The sequence below is a fragment of the Apodemus sylvaticus genome, chromosome 5 (assembly GCF_947179515.1).
Source record: "Apodemus sylvaticus chromosome 5, mApoSyl1.1, whole genome shotgun sequence".
Classification (NCBI taxonomy): domain Eukaryota; kingdom Metazoa; phylum Chordata; class Mammalia; order Rodentia; family Muridae; genus Apodemus; species Apodemus sylvaticus.
Genome location: NC_067476.1, coordinates 150,214,867 through 150,228,409, shown reverse-complemented (window position 1 = coordinate 150,228,409; position 13,543 = coordinate 150,214,867). Strand labels below are relative to the sequence as shown.

Below are 13,543 nucleotides of genomic sequence, written 5' to 3'. Positions count from 1 at the left end.
CTGACATCTGGGAGGTTGAGGCAAGAGGATTGCCATGAGTTCCAGGCAAACCTGGGCTACGTGGTGAGACCGTTTCTCAGAACATCACTGCTAATAGAGACAGGTGCCTTTGACTCCCTTCCTGTAGTTGAACTTGAAAAAGACTCTGTGCCCTGCGGCCGAGGAATTCTGGCTTGGAGATAGAGCTGTAGGCTAGCACACAATGTCCCCAGCCCACACAGAGGCACAACCCAGCACAGTGCTCTCAGTAGGGAGAGTGCCAAGGACATGGTCTGTGAGCCGACACGTAGCTCCTGGACTGAACCCAGAACTCTGCTACCACAAAAGTCAACCCTAACTTAGAAGGCACCAAACCTCTGTTTTTATGTTCTTTTGTGCCCCGTTCCAAATCTGGACAAAAGAGCTGTCAGTCTGTCTCACAAAGGAACCGCAGACAAGGGAGCATGAAGCATGAGTTTTATGGCTGACTCAGATGATTTGTCGCCTGGAATTGTGTCAACATTATCCCTGCGATGTGGCTCGGAGGTGTCCTTGCATCCCTTCTCTGGGATGATTAAGAATACCAGAAGGAGCCGGGCGGTGGTGGCCCATGCCTTTAATCCAAGCACTTGGGAGGCAGAGGCAGGCGGATTTCTGAGTTCGAGGCCAGCCTGGTCTACAGAGTGAGTTCCAGGACAGCCAGGGCTACACAGAGAAACCCTGTCTTGGGAAAAAAAATTACCAGAAGAGTGCAAGGAAGGGCACTGGGCATCACCAGGATCCTGAGAACCTTTTTGGAGCCAAGGTGTTAAAGTAAGAATGAGGTGTCAGGGTCTGGAGAAGTACCTCAGTGGTTTAGTCACAGATGACTGTTGTAGAAGATTGGAGTTTGCTCCAAGCACCTGCATTGTGTGGCTCACACACGGGACACCAGAATGTCCCTCTTCCTGTGCTCATGCGTCCATGAAGCACATACATGTAAAATAAAAATAAAAATAAATACATCTTTACTTTTAAAGGATGAGGCCTTAGATTTGTATTACTTTCAACATTGGCTAGAGAAACTTCTGTAGAAGTTACAGCAGAGACTCATAGCTGGTCAAGGAGTTGAGAAGAGATGACTGTTGTGTGCTTAGCCCCAAATAGGCCCATCTGCATCAACACCCCCAGCTCCACACCATAGATGAGAAGGCAGTGTAAGCTCTGGAGGGTGGAGAGGACGCTGTGAGACATTGTCTCCTGGACACAACATAGCCCGTGGCTGTCAGGCTCAGGAGTTTACTGCAGTAATGGCTGCCCACTCAAGGTCTAGCCAACAATGCCAGTTACCATCCCAGCATGCAACACTGATAGCATTCAGGGTTGAAACCCGGAGGTGGGAATGAAGGTGGGAAGGGATGTCAAGGGAGTGGGGGTAGACTGGGCGGTGGGTATGACTGAGATACATGGTACACAGTTATGGAACCATTAAAGAGTAAGGGAAAGATAGAGAAGAGGCTGGAGAGATGGCACAACAGGTAAGAGAGCTGGAGGTGGCTTCCCGGCACCCACACAGGCAGCTCAGGGGATCCCGGGCCCTCTGTGTGCCTCCATGAATGTGAACAACCACACAAATAAGTAAAGTAAAAATAAATATTAAAAAGATAAAGAAGAGAAAAGAATGAGGGCTTAGTTGAGCAGTGGTGGCACACACCTGTAATCCCAGCACTCTGGGAGGCAGAGAAAGGCGGATTTCTGAGTTTGAGGCCACTGGTCTACAGAGTGAGCTCCAGGACAGCCAGGGATATACAGAGAAACCCTGTCTCGAAAACAAAACAAAAAACAAATACAAATAAGCCACTTCAAAGAAACCGTGCTTTCAGTAGGTTGTATCACTGTGTGTGTTCTCTTTGTCCTATATGCCGGAGGAGTCCACACCCAACCTATGCTCACATCTCACACCCAAGTCTGTAAGTGGATGATAGAACATATTGCATACCTGCCTTGTCATGTGGTGGTGGTTTCACAGTATCAGAAGACCCACCCTTACCCTCTATCCCCGATCCTCAAGGAATGGACACTCTGCCACTGTTAGCTGTAACTTACCTGCTAGCTGCAAGTAACTTACCTGTGAGATTTCTGGAAGGCTACTATACTTATGGTAGCTTCCCCTTAGCCTGAAGCAAAGCTGTGTTTTTAGTGTGGTACTCGGAGATTCAGAACGTCACCATTTCAATGATCTGGCCACGCTGAGGCAAGTGAGTGGGCCATGAGTTCTGAATGCAGAAGCTTGCGGAGCAGACACAAGCCTCTTAGAGTAGAAACTGACGAGGCTGGAGAGATGGCTCAGCAGCTAAGAGTGCTACTGCTTTTCCAGAAGAATCTGTTTTGATTCCTAGCACCCACACGGTAGCTCATAACTGTAGCTCTAATACTAGGGGATCCAACACTGTCTTTTGGCTTCTGCAGGTATCAGACATGCATGCAAGTAAAATACCCACGCATACCCTGAAAAAGAGTGGAAGTTGACCAACATGATTGTTTATAACTTCTCTCGGTGTGTACATGAGTATGGATGGATGTGTGTGTGTGTCTGTGTGTGTGCATGTGCACGTACATACACAGGCCTGAGCAACTTACTTTTATTCTTCCAAAGATTTTTGTTTTATTTCCTGATTAAGTGTATATGAGTGTGGGGGAGCTCATCTATATGAACTCAGGCGCCCTCAACACAGAAGAGGGCGCCAGATCTCCTGGAGCCAGAGTTATAGGAGGTGGTGAACCACTTAACATGGATGCTGGGAATTAAACTCAGGTCCTCTGGAAGAGAAGTTGGTGCTCTTAACCCCTGAGCCATCTTTCCTCTTCAACCCTGAGACTTCACCTTTTGATGACCTCTGGCATGGCACTTGCTTTCCTGTGAGACTTTTTGGTAGATGCATGTTGGATAAGCATTGATCAGTAAAGGTTTCTGTGATTATGGCTATATCCTATGAACGTCCGTGCAGTGGCTCTAGCTTACACATGACTACCTAATCCTGAAATCACTGAAAACTGACACTTACTTTGATCCAGTGAACTTGAACAGTGTCATGTGTCGGATGAGCACTCTTAGACGGGTGACAATAGTTGTTTCTGTTCACTTGTGAGCACAGGAGCGTAGTCAGGTCTGCCTTCCGCACATTACCCAGAGTGGCGGGCTGGGGGGGGGGGGCACGACACCAAGATGCTAACAGAACCAGAAAGAAATGGTAGAGCAGAGCATTGGCGTGTGTAAGCTTAACAGTGCACATTGGCACCTTTAGAAAACACACGTGGGAGTCATTGAAACAAACAGAAGTTAGGGGCAGAGTCTAAGGGTCTGTAGCTAACATGGTGGCATCCTCAGGAGATGCAAGCAAAGGTGACTGAAACACTGTGCAGTGGTATATTTAAAACAAAAACAAAAACAAAAAAAACTTCTGCTTTTGTCCCTCCCCCCCACGTTACTGAGCATATGTAACATGTTACATGTTACATATGTTTCTGAGTAAACTATCAGGATGCTTGATTTTCTAATTTCATAAGAAGACGAGGGCAATGTAAAAGTATACACACGTATGGCTGGGGTTATCAGATAGAGGCACTATTGGTAGGTCTCTGTTTCCTCTTTGTATTTTAAAAATTATATAGTCTAAGGATTTGGATTTTTCTCTTAGAGTAAGAAATGTATTCTAAAAAGAAGTAATTTCACAAAGGAAGGGACGTGTCTTGTGAGACAGGAAGCAGCTTGAGGGAGAAAAACAGCTAGTGAGAATTGGTAACTGTGTAGGGGGCCAGGGAGGGGCAGGGAGGGCGGGACAAGGAGTACTCGCGGTCACTGGCGAGTCCTTCTCCGCACCCAGTGTGCCTCCCTTTCTTTTCTGCTTCCAGCAGCAGTGGGTGAAGGTTTGTCTTCCCGCGAATGCTAGTCTGCCATGAAGCTCTGGATCCTCCTCCTCATTGTCTCTGCCCATGGAATTATGGTGTTTCTGCGTGTTCTCGGAAGCCTCAAGGGTAAACATGGTGGGGGTAGTATGGAAATGGGAGTGCTCCGCCCTGGCGTATCTGTCAGAGCTGAATTTTCAAAATTAGCTTCCAGAAGGTCAGAGACCAACAACTCGAGTCTGATCTCTAGAATGTACAGATTGGAGAGAAGTAGCTCTCAGAAGCAGTCCTCTGGCCTCCACATGTGTGCCGTGGTACGTGCATGCCTATGTTCACATGCATACACCACACACGCGCGCGCGCGCGCGCACACACACACACACAGACACACACACACATCACAAAAAAGATTTAAAAGTCAGAGCTTTCGTCCACACTTGTGGAGACCACACCCTGCTGGCTTTGTTCCAGGAACAGGAACCATGTCGTGCTCTCTGTCCCTTAAACACGGGCAAGCAAGTCTTGACACCCATATTTCCAAAATCTCTGTGCTTTTGCTAGGAGAGACACCAATGAGAACCATAGATACCAGACACATCCATTTTATTTTGTTTGTTTGTTTGTTTGTCTGAGATCAGTTAGAGCCTGAAGGAAATGGAGAAAACAAATGCGGACCCTTTAGAAAATCCCGTGTAGATGCTAAGGTAGTGGGAGCATTGGAGAGACTGAGCAGAAACGTTTTGGGACAGTGAAAATATGGATTGGGGGGAGGGCGTATATTTTAGTGGTATTGATAGAGAGCAAACGGAAAAGCAGAAAGTGAGGTTCCTATGGTCTCTGGCTCTGTTCCCATTGTGCAAGTTGTGTCTAGAATCAGAACTCGATGGGGTTGTAGGCTCTGAAATCTCAGGGTTTTGTCAGTGTAAACTTGGTCGGGTGGTGTGTGTTGGAAGATACCCCAGGTCCCATCTTCAGGACCCAGAGCCCCACAGTGAGTGCCCTGGCAACACTTGGGAAGAAGGAATGCATGTCATACAGGGATGCTGTCTCCTGGAGGGCCTGGCTGGAAGCGGAGGGACTTTCATGGAGGGCAGAGACCTTCCTGGCATGGGGCATCCAAGCTCCAGCGGGGTTTGCTCCGTCTGAAAGGGCGCCTGCCACACGTCCCGAGTAAATAGACCCTACCAACCTCCAGCACCTCCGTTCCAGATGAGCTTGAAGAGATCGACCAGTGCTGGGTACAGCCTCCGACGAGGTTTTGTGGGAAAAGGTGCACGAAGGTGCGGAAATGCGTGAATCCAAACTTCACGTGCTGCTGGACATACTGCGGAAACATCTGCCTGAACAACGAGTGAGTGGCTTGGGGTGAGAGGGGCGGGCGGGCGGGCGTGAGCAGGCTTGCCTTCTGCTCCTCAGACACTGTTCTATTCAGTTGACTGTTTAGAAGTTGCAGGAAACTGCAGTCACCTGAATTCCAGCCACAGAAACACAATCAGGTAAAGCGAGGAACCCTCCTATCTCTAAACGCAGGTGCCATTAACTGATAAACCAAGGCACTGACTGTTTTACTTTTATCTTTTCCACCACGATCATTCACTTTCTTAGCTTCTTGAGCATCACCCACCAGTTCATATATATGTCCCTCCTTTATCCAAAGAATACAGTTACTGGCTCCTTTTTTTCTCAGCCAGACCAAACCCTAGAAGACCTTGTATCCAGCTGTCCATCAGCAAACCTTTTGAGGGAAATCACTTCAATCTGTTTTAAAGTTTGTTTAGTGTATATGCACACTCGGGTGTGCCTCAGTATAGATGTGCAAAGGTCAGAGGGCAACTTGTGGGAGCTGTTCTTGTCTATCTACCTCCGGGGCCTTGGGAGACAACTTCGGTCTCTTGTCTGTGGAGCCATCTGGCTGGCTCAGAAAGTTGATTTCGAAAAACACAACTCCTGATATTACAGAGAATTTCTATCATTCTTCTGAAGCTTGGGCCCGTGTTGTTTGGGATATGGATTTACTTCTAGGGATACTGGTGTCTTACAAGCTCATTTTTCTCTTTCAGAGAACCCTTTAAAACACTGATGAAGGTCTAGTTTCAATGTGATCTGTTCCTGGTGTGGGCTGGGGGATCAATGGTGTGGAGGAGCGCTGCCTGCCACCCTGGAGGACTCTCCAGCTAAGGGACTCTCTGTCCTCTCCTTGGTGTCTTCACACAGAGAATGCCTAAGCTTATGCCAAATAAATGTATAATGTACCAGCATGAGGGTTCTGTGGTTCTCACACACTATTCACACATTTCTATTGGTAGAAAGCCTGGAAGCCCCAGCAGTTGTTCCTATCCCAGACAGACACAGATACAAAGCTGTCTCCTTCTGTGCATCTGTCAGTTACTGCAGCGGAAATACAAAGAAATTTACAAAGATCCCATGGAGTTGCCAGACATGGTGGTATATGCCTCTAGCCCCAGCACTTGGGAATCAGAGGCCGGAAGATTGTGAGGTCTAGGTCAACAGCAGCAGCAACAACAAACTCATGTGACTAACAAATTAAATCAATGTACGTTCATGATTCATGAAATTTTTAGGCAAATGGTTGGAATTGGAAAATATCATCCTAAGTGAGGTAACCCAATCACAAAAGAATACACATGGAATGCAATCTCTGATAAGTGGATATTAATTAGCCCAGAAGCTCTGAATACCCAAGGCACAATTAGCATAACAAATGACACCCATGAAGAAGTAAGGAGAGGGCCCTGATCCTGGAAAGGCTTGATCTAGCATTGTAGGACAGAGAAAAAGGAGGGAGGTGATTGGAGAATGGGTGGAGAGAAGAAGGCTTATGGGACATATGGGGAGGGGGGGACTGGGAAAGGGGAAATCTTTTGGAATGTAAACAAAGAATATAGAAAAGAAAAAAAAAGAAAAATAAATAAATAAATAAATTGGTTTAAATAATAAAACTAACAAAAAGAAAAAAGGAAAAAATTTACTTTCATGATCCAGTTTCACTAAGGGTAGTCAGTGGGTAGTCATGTATGCCATGATTCAAAGATTTTTTTATCTGTAGCTCTGCTGTCTCCCGGGACCTCGTTTGGTGATTTCCTGCCAGCAGATAGGAAAAGTAAGGTAATAAGGAGATTCATAAGAAGCTTTTATTTTAAACTGTATGTATGCATGTATGCATTCATGCATGTATGTATGTGTGCATATATGTATGCATGTATATAAACATGTATGTATGCACATATATATGCATGTATGCATTCGTGTATGTTCTTATAAGTGTGGGTGCCTATGGAGATCAGAGATGTTGAATCTTGTGGACCTGGAGTTTCAGGGAGTTGTGAGCACCTAGCGTGGTCCCTGAGAGTTAAACCCCAGTGCCCTGGAGGAACAGCATGTCCTCTTAGCCACCAAACTTTCTCTCCAGGCCCTCATAAGAAGGGTTTCAGGGGCTGGGCCTAGAAGCAAAGTTCGTCATTAGTTTTAGCTCACCATTTGTCTATATTCTTTTGGTCACAGTATAACCATGTGCTTCTGCCTATTTGCAAATGAGACTGAGAAATACAATTCATTTGTATCCCCAAGAGCAGAATATAGGGTTTGATGAATATTCAGAAGACCAATGAGTTATATGTTCATGAAAAGCCAAACTCCTCAACAGACACTGAAAACGCCATCCTTAACATCATGTGTCAACGTTTCTAGTAAGAAGCTGATATATTTGGTTATTTGAGGAAATATTCCTGTCTTTGAGATGGTTCCACAACCTTTCAGGAGGGGCTTCTCTTTCTACCATGACTAGTCTCTCTCCTCACTCACTGTCTTGCCTGGATAGTTGTGGTCTTCTCCCAAGATTTCAGGCCATATAGTCTGAGCTTTGCTGCCTGTGTGGTTTCTCTGGATTATCTCTGGAGGTGACTTGACCTGGAGAATATTCTAGAACATCTTCCATGTATTCAACATTATGCCTCTCCTTGGAACAGAGGAGAAGGTAGTGTGTGTGTGTGTATGTATGCATGTGTGCATGTATTTATGTATATGCATGTGTGTATGTATGTGACTGTGCATGAATATGTGTGTCTGTATGTGTTCTGTGCATGTCCACATGTGTATGTGTGTATATATATATGCACGTGTGTATGTATGTGACTGTGTGTGTATGTGTCTGTGTGTGTATGTGTCTGTGTGTATATGTGTCTCTGTGTGTATGTGTCTGTGTGTTCTGTGCATGCACATGTGCATGTGTATGGAGGCTGGAGACTGATGTCAGATATCTTCCTCAACGAGTTTCCACCTTATCTTGAGGCAGGGTCTCCTAATTGAGCCCAGAGCTTGCCGATCTTGCTAGTTTAGCTACCAAGCTTGCCGCATGAATTCCCGTCTCCACTTCCTGAGCATTTACATCTCACCTAGCAGTTCCATCGGTGAAGGGGATCCGAATTCCAGTCCTCAGATTTGTGCCACCAGCACTTTACCCATCGAGCCGCCTCCTCAGCTCCAGATACTCTTTCTTAAAGGAATGAGCCAGAACGTTGCCCCTGTCTACTTTATTCCAAGGAGCAGCTTGAAATGTGGTCCAGCAAAGACGAAAGCCAGGCAAAGGCTGGCAATCCACAGCACGCTGGTTAAGGCCTCACAACTCAGGAGAACGAAGCAAGACAGTGAATGGTTCAGGGGCACAAGACATGGGGGAGAGTGACCCTGGAGCCCTCTGGAGGGACAGTGGCCAAGAGCAAAATGGGAGACACGCTGGGGAAGGAAAGGGTTGTCCTCCATTGGGGGTGAGCATTTTGCTTCAGTACCAGCTCCTGTTCCTGTCTTTATCCCCCAAGCCCAAGTCCTGCTGCAAAGGAGAGACGATGTTGGTTGGTCAATATCAGCAAAAGAGTAATTCGGTGCACAGTCAGAGGATGAGCAGAGAGAGAAAGTTAGTGCCACTCACAGTAGGGCTTTTCTTAAGTGTGAACAGGGTTGAGGCCTTGTCATTGTCAGGGAAATGCACAGACTGGGAGGATGTCGTGTTTAGTGGGACCTAGCTCTCTCTCACAGGTGGAAATTTAAAAAGCAAGGAGGACATCCTGGAAGAAGAGGTAATGAGGGGCTGGGAAGAAGGGGAACGTGGAAGGGAGGGAAGAGGAGCACGTGGATGTGCGACGTGTGCCTGTGTGGAAGTGCTAGAGTAAGCACCACTACCTTCTGCTGCTGCTTGTACGCATTAGCAGTGACGGTTGCTCTGACTCTGTACTAAGTAGAAGGATGCCCGAGAGGCCAGAGGGAGGAGGGCACACGGACAGTGTGGTTCTTCCTCCAGGAACAGAGATGTGGACATGAGGGTTGCAGCTTGTAGAGCTTGAGAGTCAGCTAAGAAGCTTTCAGTCCTGCTGCCCAGAGACAGACATGGGCGGGTGAGGCTCCAGAGAAGGAAGCATTGAATGCCAGGGAGACGGGAGCAGAGTGTCCCTCAGGACTAACACTCCAGGCCAGTACTCTGTTGCTGAGCTATGTCAACAGCAGTCCTTAGGAATGTGCACCTTTATGATTTGGGGCCAAACAATAGTTTCTTAGATATAACATTGCAAGTACAGGGAAACAAAAAAAAAAAAAATCAGAAATTCTCCAAATTGAAAACCTTTGTTATCAAAGAACTCAGTGAAGAAAGCAAAATGATGGCCTGCGTTTTTAAAGCTCATGTCTGGTAAGGGCCTAGTATATAAAGCATAGGGAAATTCTCCCGACTCTACAATGCACTAAATGAGCCAAGTTAAAATTAAGCAAACCTAGCTGGAGAGATGGCTCAGCCGTTCAGAGTGCGGCCACTGAAATCATGAGGATGAACAGAAGATGGCTGGAGCTTGCTGGCCCCCAGGCTGGCTGAGAAAGGGATAGCTCGTGTTCAGGGAGAAGCCCTGCCTCAAAGGAATCGGCAGAGAGTGGTAGAGGAAGACAACAGGTCCTCTTCTGGCCTCTATGCATTCACAGGGACACACATTGCTGTCCCATGTACATGCATTCACGCACACATGCACACATACACACACACACACACACACATTCACACATGTACACACAGGCACGTGCGTGCACACACATAAATAAATGAATAAAATATTTTCAAATTTAAAAGATAAATTAGATGAAAGGGCTGGGGGCGTGGCTCGGTGGCAGCATACTCGAGAACCTAGGTTTGGTTCCAAGCACTGAACAAATGAAATTCTCCAAACATAAAGATGGGTGAAGGAGTTGAACAGAAAGTCTCCTGGTGAATAATCATGGACAGTAGACACATGAGAAGCTGTTCAACATCATTAACCATTAGGATAATGAACATTAAAAATGCAAACCAGGGGGCTGGAGAGATGGCTCAGCGGTTAAGAGCACTGACTGCTCTTCCAGAGATCCTGAGTTCAATTCCTAGCAACCACATGGTGGCTCACAACCTTTGGTAATGGGATCCAATGCCCTTTTCTGGTGTGTCTGAGGACATCAACAGTGTATTCACATAAAATAAATAAATAATTAAATATTTTTTTAAAAAATGCAAACCAATAGCACTACATGAAGATCAGTTTGGTATAATTTAATAGACAGACAAGCTGGTAAGTACTGATGATAAGTAGGGAAATCGGAACCTGGTACACAGGAGAAAATTGGAAGGAACTGAGGGAGAGGCCTTGAGAAAAATCTCAGAAAGCTAAACGTAGAATTACTGTATGACTAAGCATTGCACTCCAAAGCGTATAGCCAAGAGAGTTAAAACTGACATTTATATAGCAACTTGCACACAAATGTTTATAGTAGCATTTAAAAATATGGATTATTTAATTTTATGTACATGGGTGCTTTGCCTGACTGCATGTCTGTGCACCAGCGGAGGCCAGGAGCGGGCTTTGGATCCCCCGAGGCTGGGGTTACAGTAGTGAGCTGCCATCAAACCCTGGGTTCTTTGGCAGAGCAGCCATTGCTCTTAAGTGCTGGGCCATCTCCTTATTTCCCCTGTAGAGTCGTTCTTTTAAGTGGTTCTAAAGACACAAGCCAAATGTCTGTCACTAAGTAACAGATGGATCTGAAAACTCCTATCGTGAACTGATATTTAATGGTCAGATCTTTGAATAAATCGGCTGTAGACAAGTCTACATGGCATCGTCTTGACTGATGGTGGATGCCGGGGAGCTCAGCTCACGGTGGGTGGGGCTATCCGTGGGCAGGTGGTCTTGGGTTGTCTAAGAAAGCAGGCTGAGCAAGCCAGTCAGCAGCACACCTCCAAGGCCTCTGCTTCAGCTCCTGCCTCCAGTCCTTGCCTTGGGGGGTCTGTGTAACCTGTAAGTCATATAAACCCTTACCTCTCCAAGTTGTTTTTGGTTAGTGCTTTATCACAGCAACAAAAAACAAACTAGACAAAAGAGAATATTTTCCTCCTTGCTGGCTTATGAAAGCTGCCCTCTGACCTCCAGGTGAGTTCCAGGGTGTGGTGGTGGGGGTGGGGCACAGATTTTAAAAAGAACTCAAAACAAAGAGGTCAAAAGGCCAAGGTATGCCTCTTGGCACCCAAGGATTCGGAAAAGCACAAGAAGTGACTGGGTTGTTCTTAGTTTAGAGCGTGCAGAGTGCACACACAGTTTAAGTGAGGTAGCCAGGCAGTAGCACAGCCCAGAGCATTCGTGAGTTATTTCAGCCCTACAAAGCCTTAGAAGGACAGCAACTGCCAACAGGTGTGTGTCACGCCCCAGGAAGGAAACAGTCAAGCCTGAAGGAACCAGTGTGCTGAGGGAACACTCCACCCTGATGCCCAAGAGCCATGCAGGAACAGGGCGGCATGTTTGGGTAAGGGTCAGGTTTTCATTTTCATTTCCTGGCACCCTAGTTATCTTGATAGTACCTTGGGATATGGCACTTCCTTGTTTAAAAAACTATTACATTTATTTATTTACTTATTGGTTCATTGGAGAGGATGTATGCCTCTTGTGTATGGAGGTCAGAGATCAACTTGTAGTGGTTGGTTCTCCCATTCTACTGTGTGGTTCTTTAAGCTCAGGTCCCTGGGCTTAATGGTAAGTGCCTTTACCTGTTGAGCCATCTCGCTAGTCAATGAATTTCCTCAAGAAGAAATTATTTCCCATCTTTAGTGACATCCCAGCAGCCAGTATGCCTACAGTGCAAGGACAAAAGTGTACATCTTCTGTGCAAAGGTGAGCTTTAGGTCTACAGAATGAGTCTCAGCATTAATAAATAAACTAGTCATGAAAACATGACTTTGAAAACACAGAAAAGCCTTTCCAGCAGTGATGACCTCCCTATAAGAACACGCCTCTCACAAAGGGTCTCCTTTATCCCTTGCCAGAGGAGAAGAGGAAACACAAGAGAAAGCACCTGGTGCACAGCCCCAATTCCTACTTTATGGATGTGAAATGCTCAGGATGCTATAAAATCCCCACGTCTTTAGCCGTGCACAAACGGTCGTCTTGTGTGTTGGCTGCTCCACTGTCCTGTCAGCCTACAGCTGGAAGAGCAAGGCTGACAGAAGGACACTCTCTAAGGAGAAAGCAGCACTGAAACCCCTGATTCAAGATGAGTGGGGACCTTCCCAACAAACACTTTTTGGATATATAGAAAAAAAGAAACGAAAACACAGAAAAAACTGAAAGATAACTAAACAAGGAAAATGTGTCCATGCAGAAGAAATACTGGAGGGACTCAAGGCCAAAATAGATTAAGATAGTTAGGAAACCAAGGGCTACACATGGTTCCAGCCAAAAATGTGGCGGAGGAATGCCTTGTTGGGCATCAGTGGGAGGAGTGGTCTTTGGTCAGGTAAAGGCTCAATAGAGGCCCCAACAAAGGGAAATGGACAGGGGTTGGGGAGAGGTGGGAGTGTGTTGGGTAGAGGGGCATATACATGGAGACGGGGTGGGAGGAGAGGTTGGGAATCTTTGGGGAGGGGGGCTTTTGGGAGGGGGGAAATTGGGAAAGGTTTTACCATTGGCAATGTAAATGAAGAAGATACTCAATAAAAAAGAAAGAAAGAAAGAAAGAAAGAAAGAAAGAAAGAAAGAAAGAGAGAAAAATGATAGGAAACAAAGCCCAGATGGTGACAGTCCTTTATCAGGGCTTGCACACCTGTGGAAGGGTTAAAATGGGCCAATCAGAGAGTGACAACAGAAAGATACTGTAATAGTGAGTCAGGGTCCTCCCTCCAGAGCACTATTTCAACATCTATGCACATACTAACTGTGGGCTTGAGAAACATAGAAAATAGCTGAAAGGCATTTACACCCTAGGCAAGTGCAGAACCAGCAAGCCAGAGCTTCTAGGAACACTTCAAGCACCCTCTCTTCCTAATGCACCCATGACTGAGTGTGGCATGGCTTGGCAAAGTGCCAGCCCCTGCTTCTCCCAGGAGAGGGAAAGAGAAAACTAAAAACCTACTTCCCACATTCCGATCTGCTCTAGGGACTGAGTTTTGCTTCACATGCACTACTGGAACTTTCCAGAACCACACATACCCTGTGGGGATGATGAAATAAAATAAAATAAAATAAAATAAAATAAAATAAAATAAAATAACATAAATCAGGGTATTCTGCTGCAGCCTCAGAAGAAAGACACTGGAGGGAGCATGAGGAGACACACCCACAGTTCTGGTTTCAGCTCCTAGTGGGGCAATCCAGGACAAGCTGCA

At 46.2% G+C, this 13,543-nt stretch overlaps 1 protein-coding gene across 1 annotated transcript; it reads left to right on the top strand.

Moving 5' to 3' along the window:
* Window positions 1–3,833: 3,833 nt before the first annotated feature.
* Window positions 3,834–6,116, top strand: Wfdc9 (WAP four-disulfide core domain 9). The gene is made up of 3 exons (XM_052181569.1): window positions 3,834–3,993; window positions 5,074–5,215; window positions 5,925–6,116. Exons 1-3 carry the CDS (start codon window positions 3,915–3,917, stop codon window positions 5,953–5,955), a joined length of 252 nt encoding a protein of 83 aa, XP_052037529.1. The 5' UTR covers window positions 3,834–3,914; the 3' UTR covers window positions 5,956–6,116.
* Window positions 6,117–13,543: the final 7,427 nt, after the last annotated feature.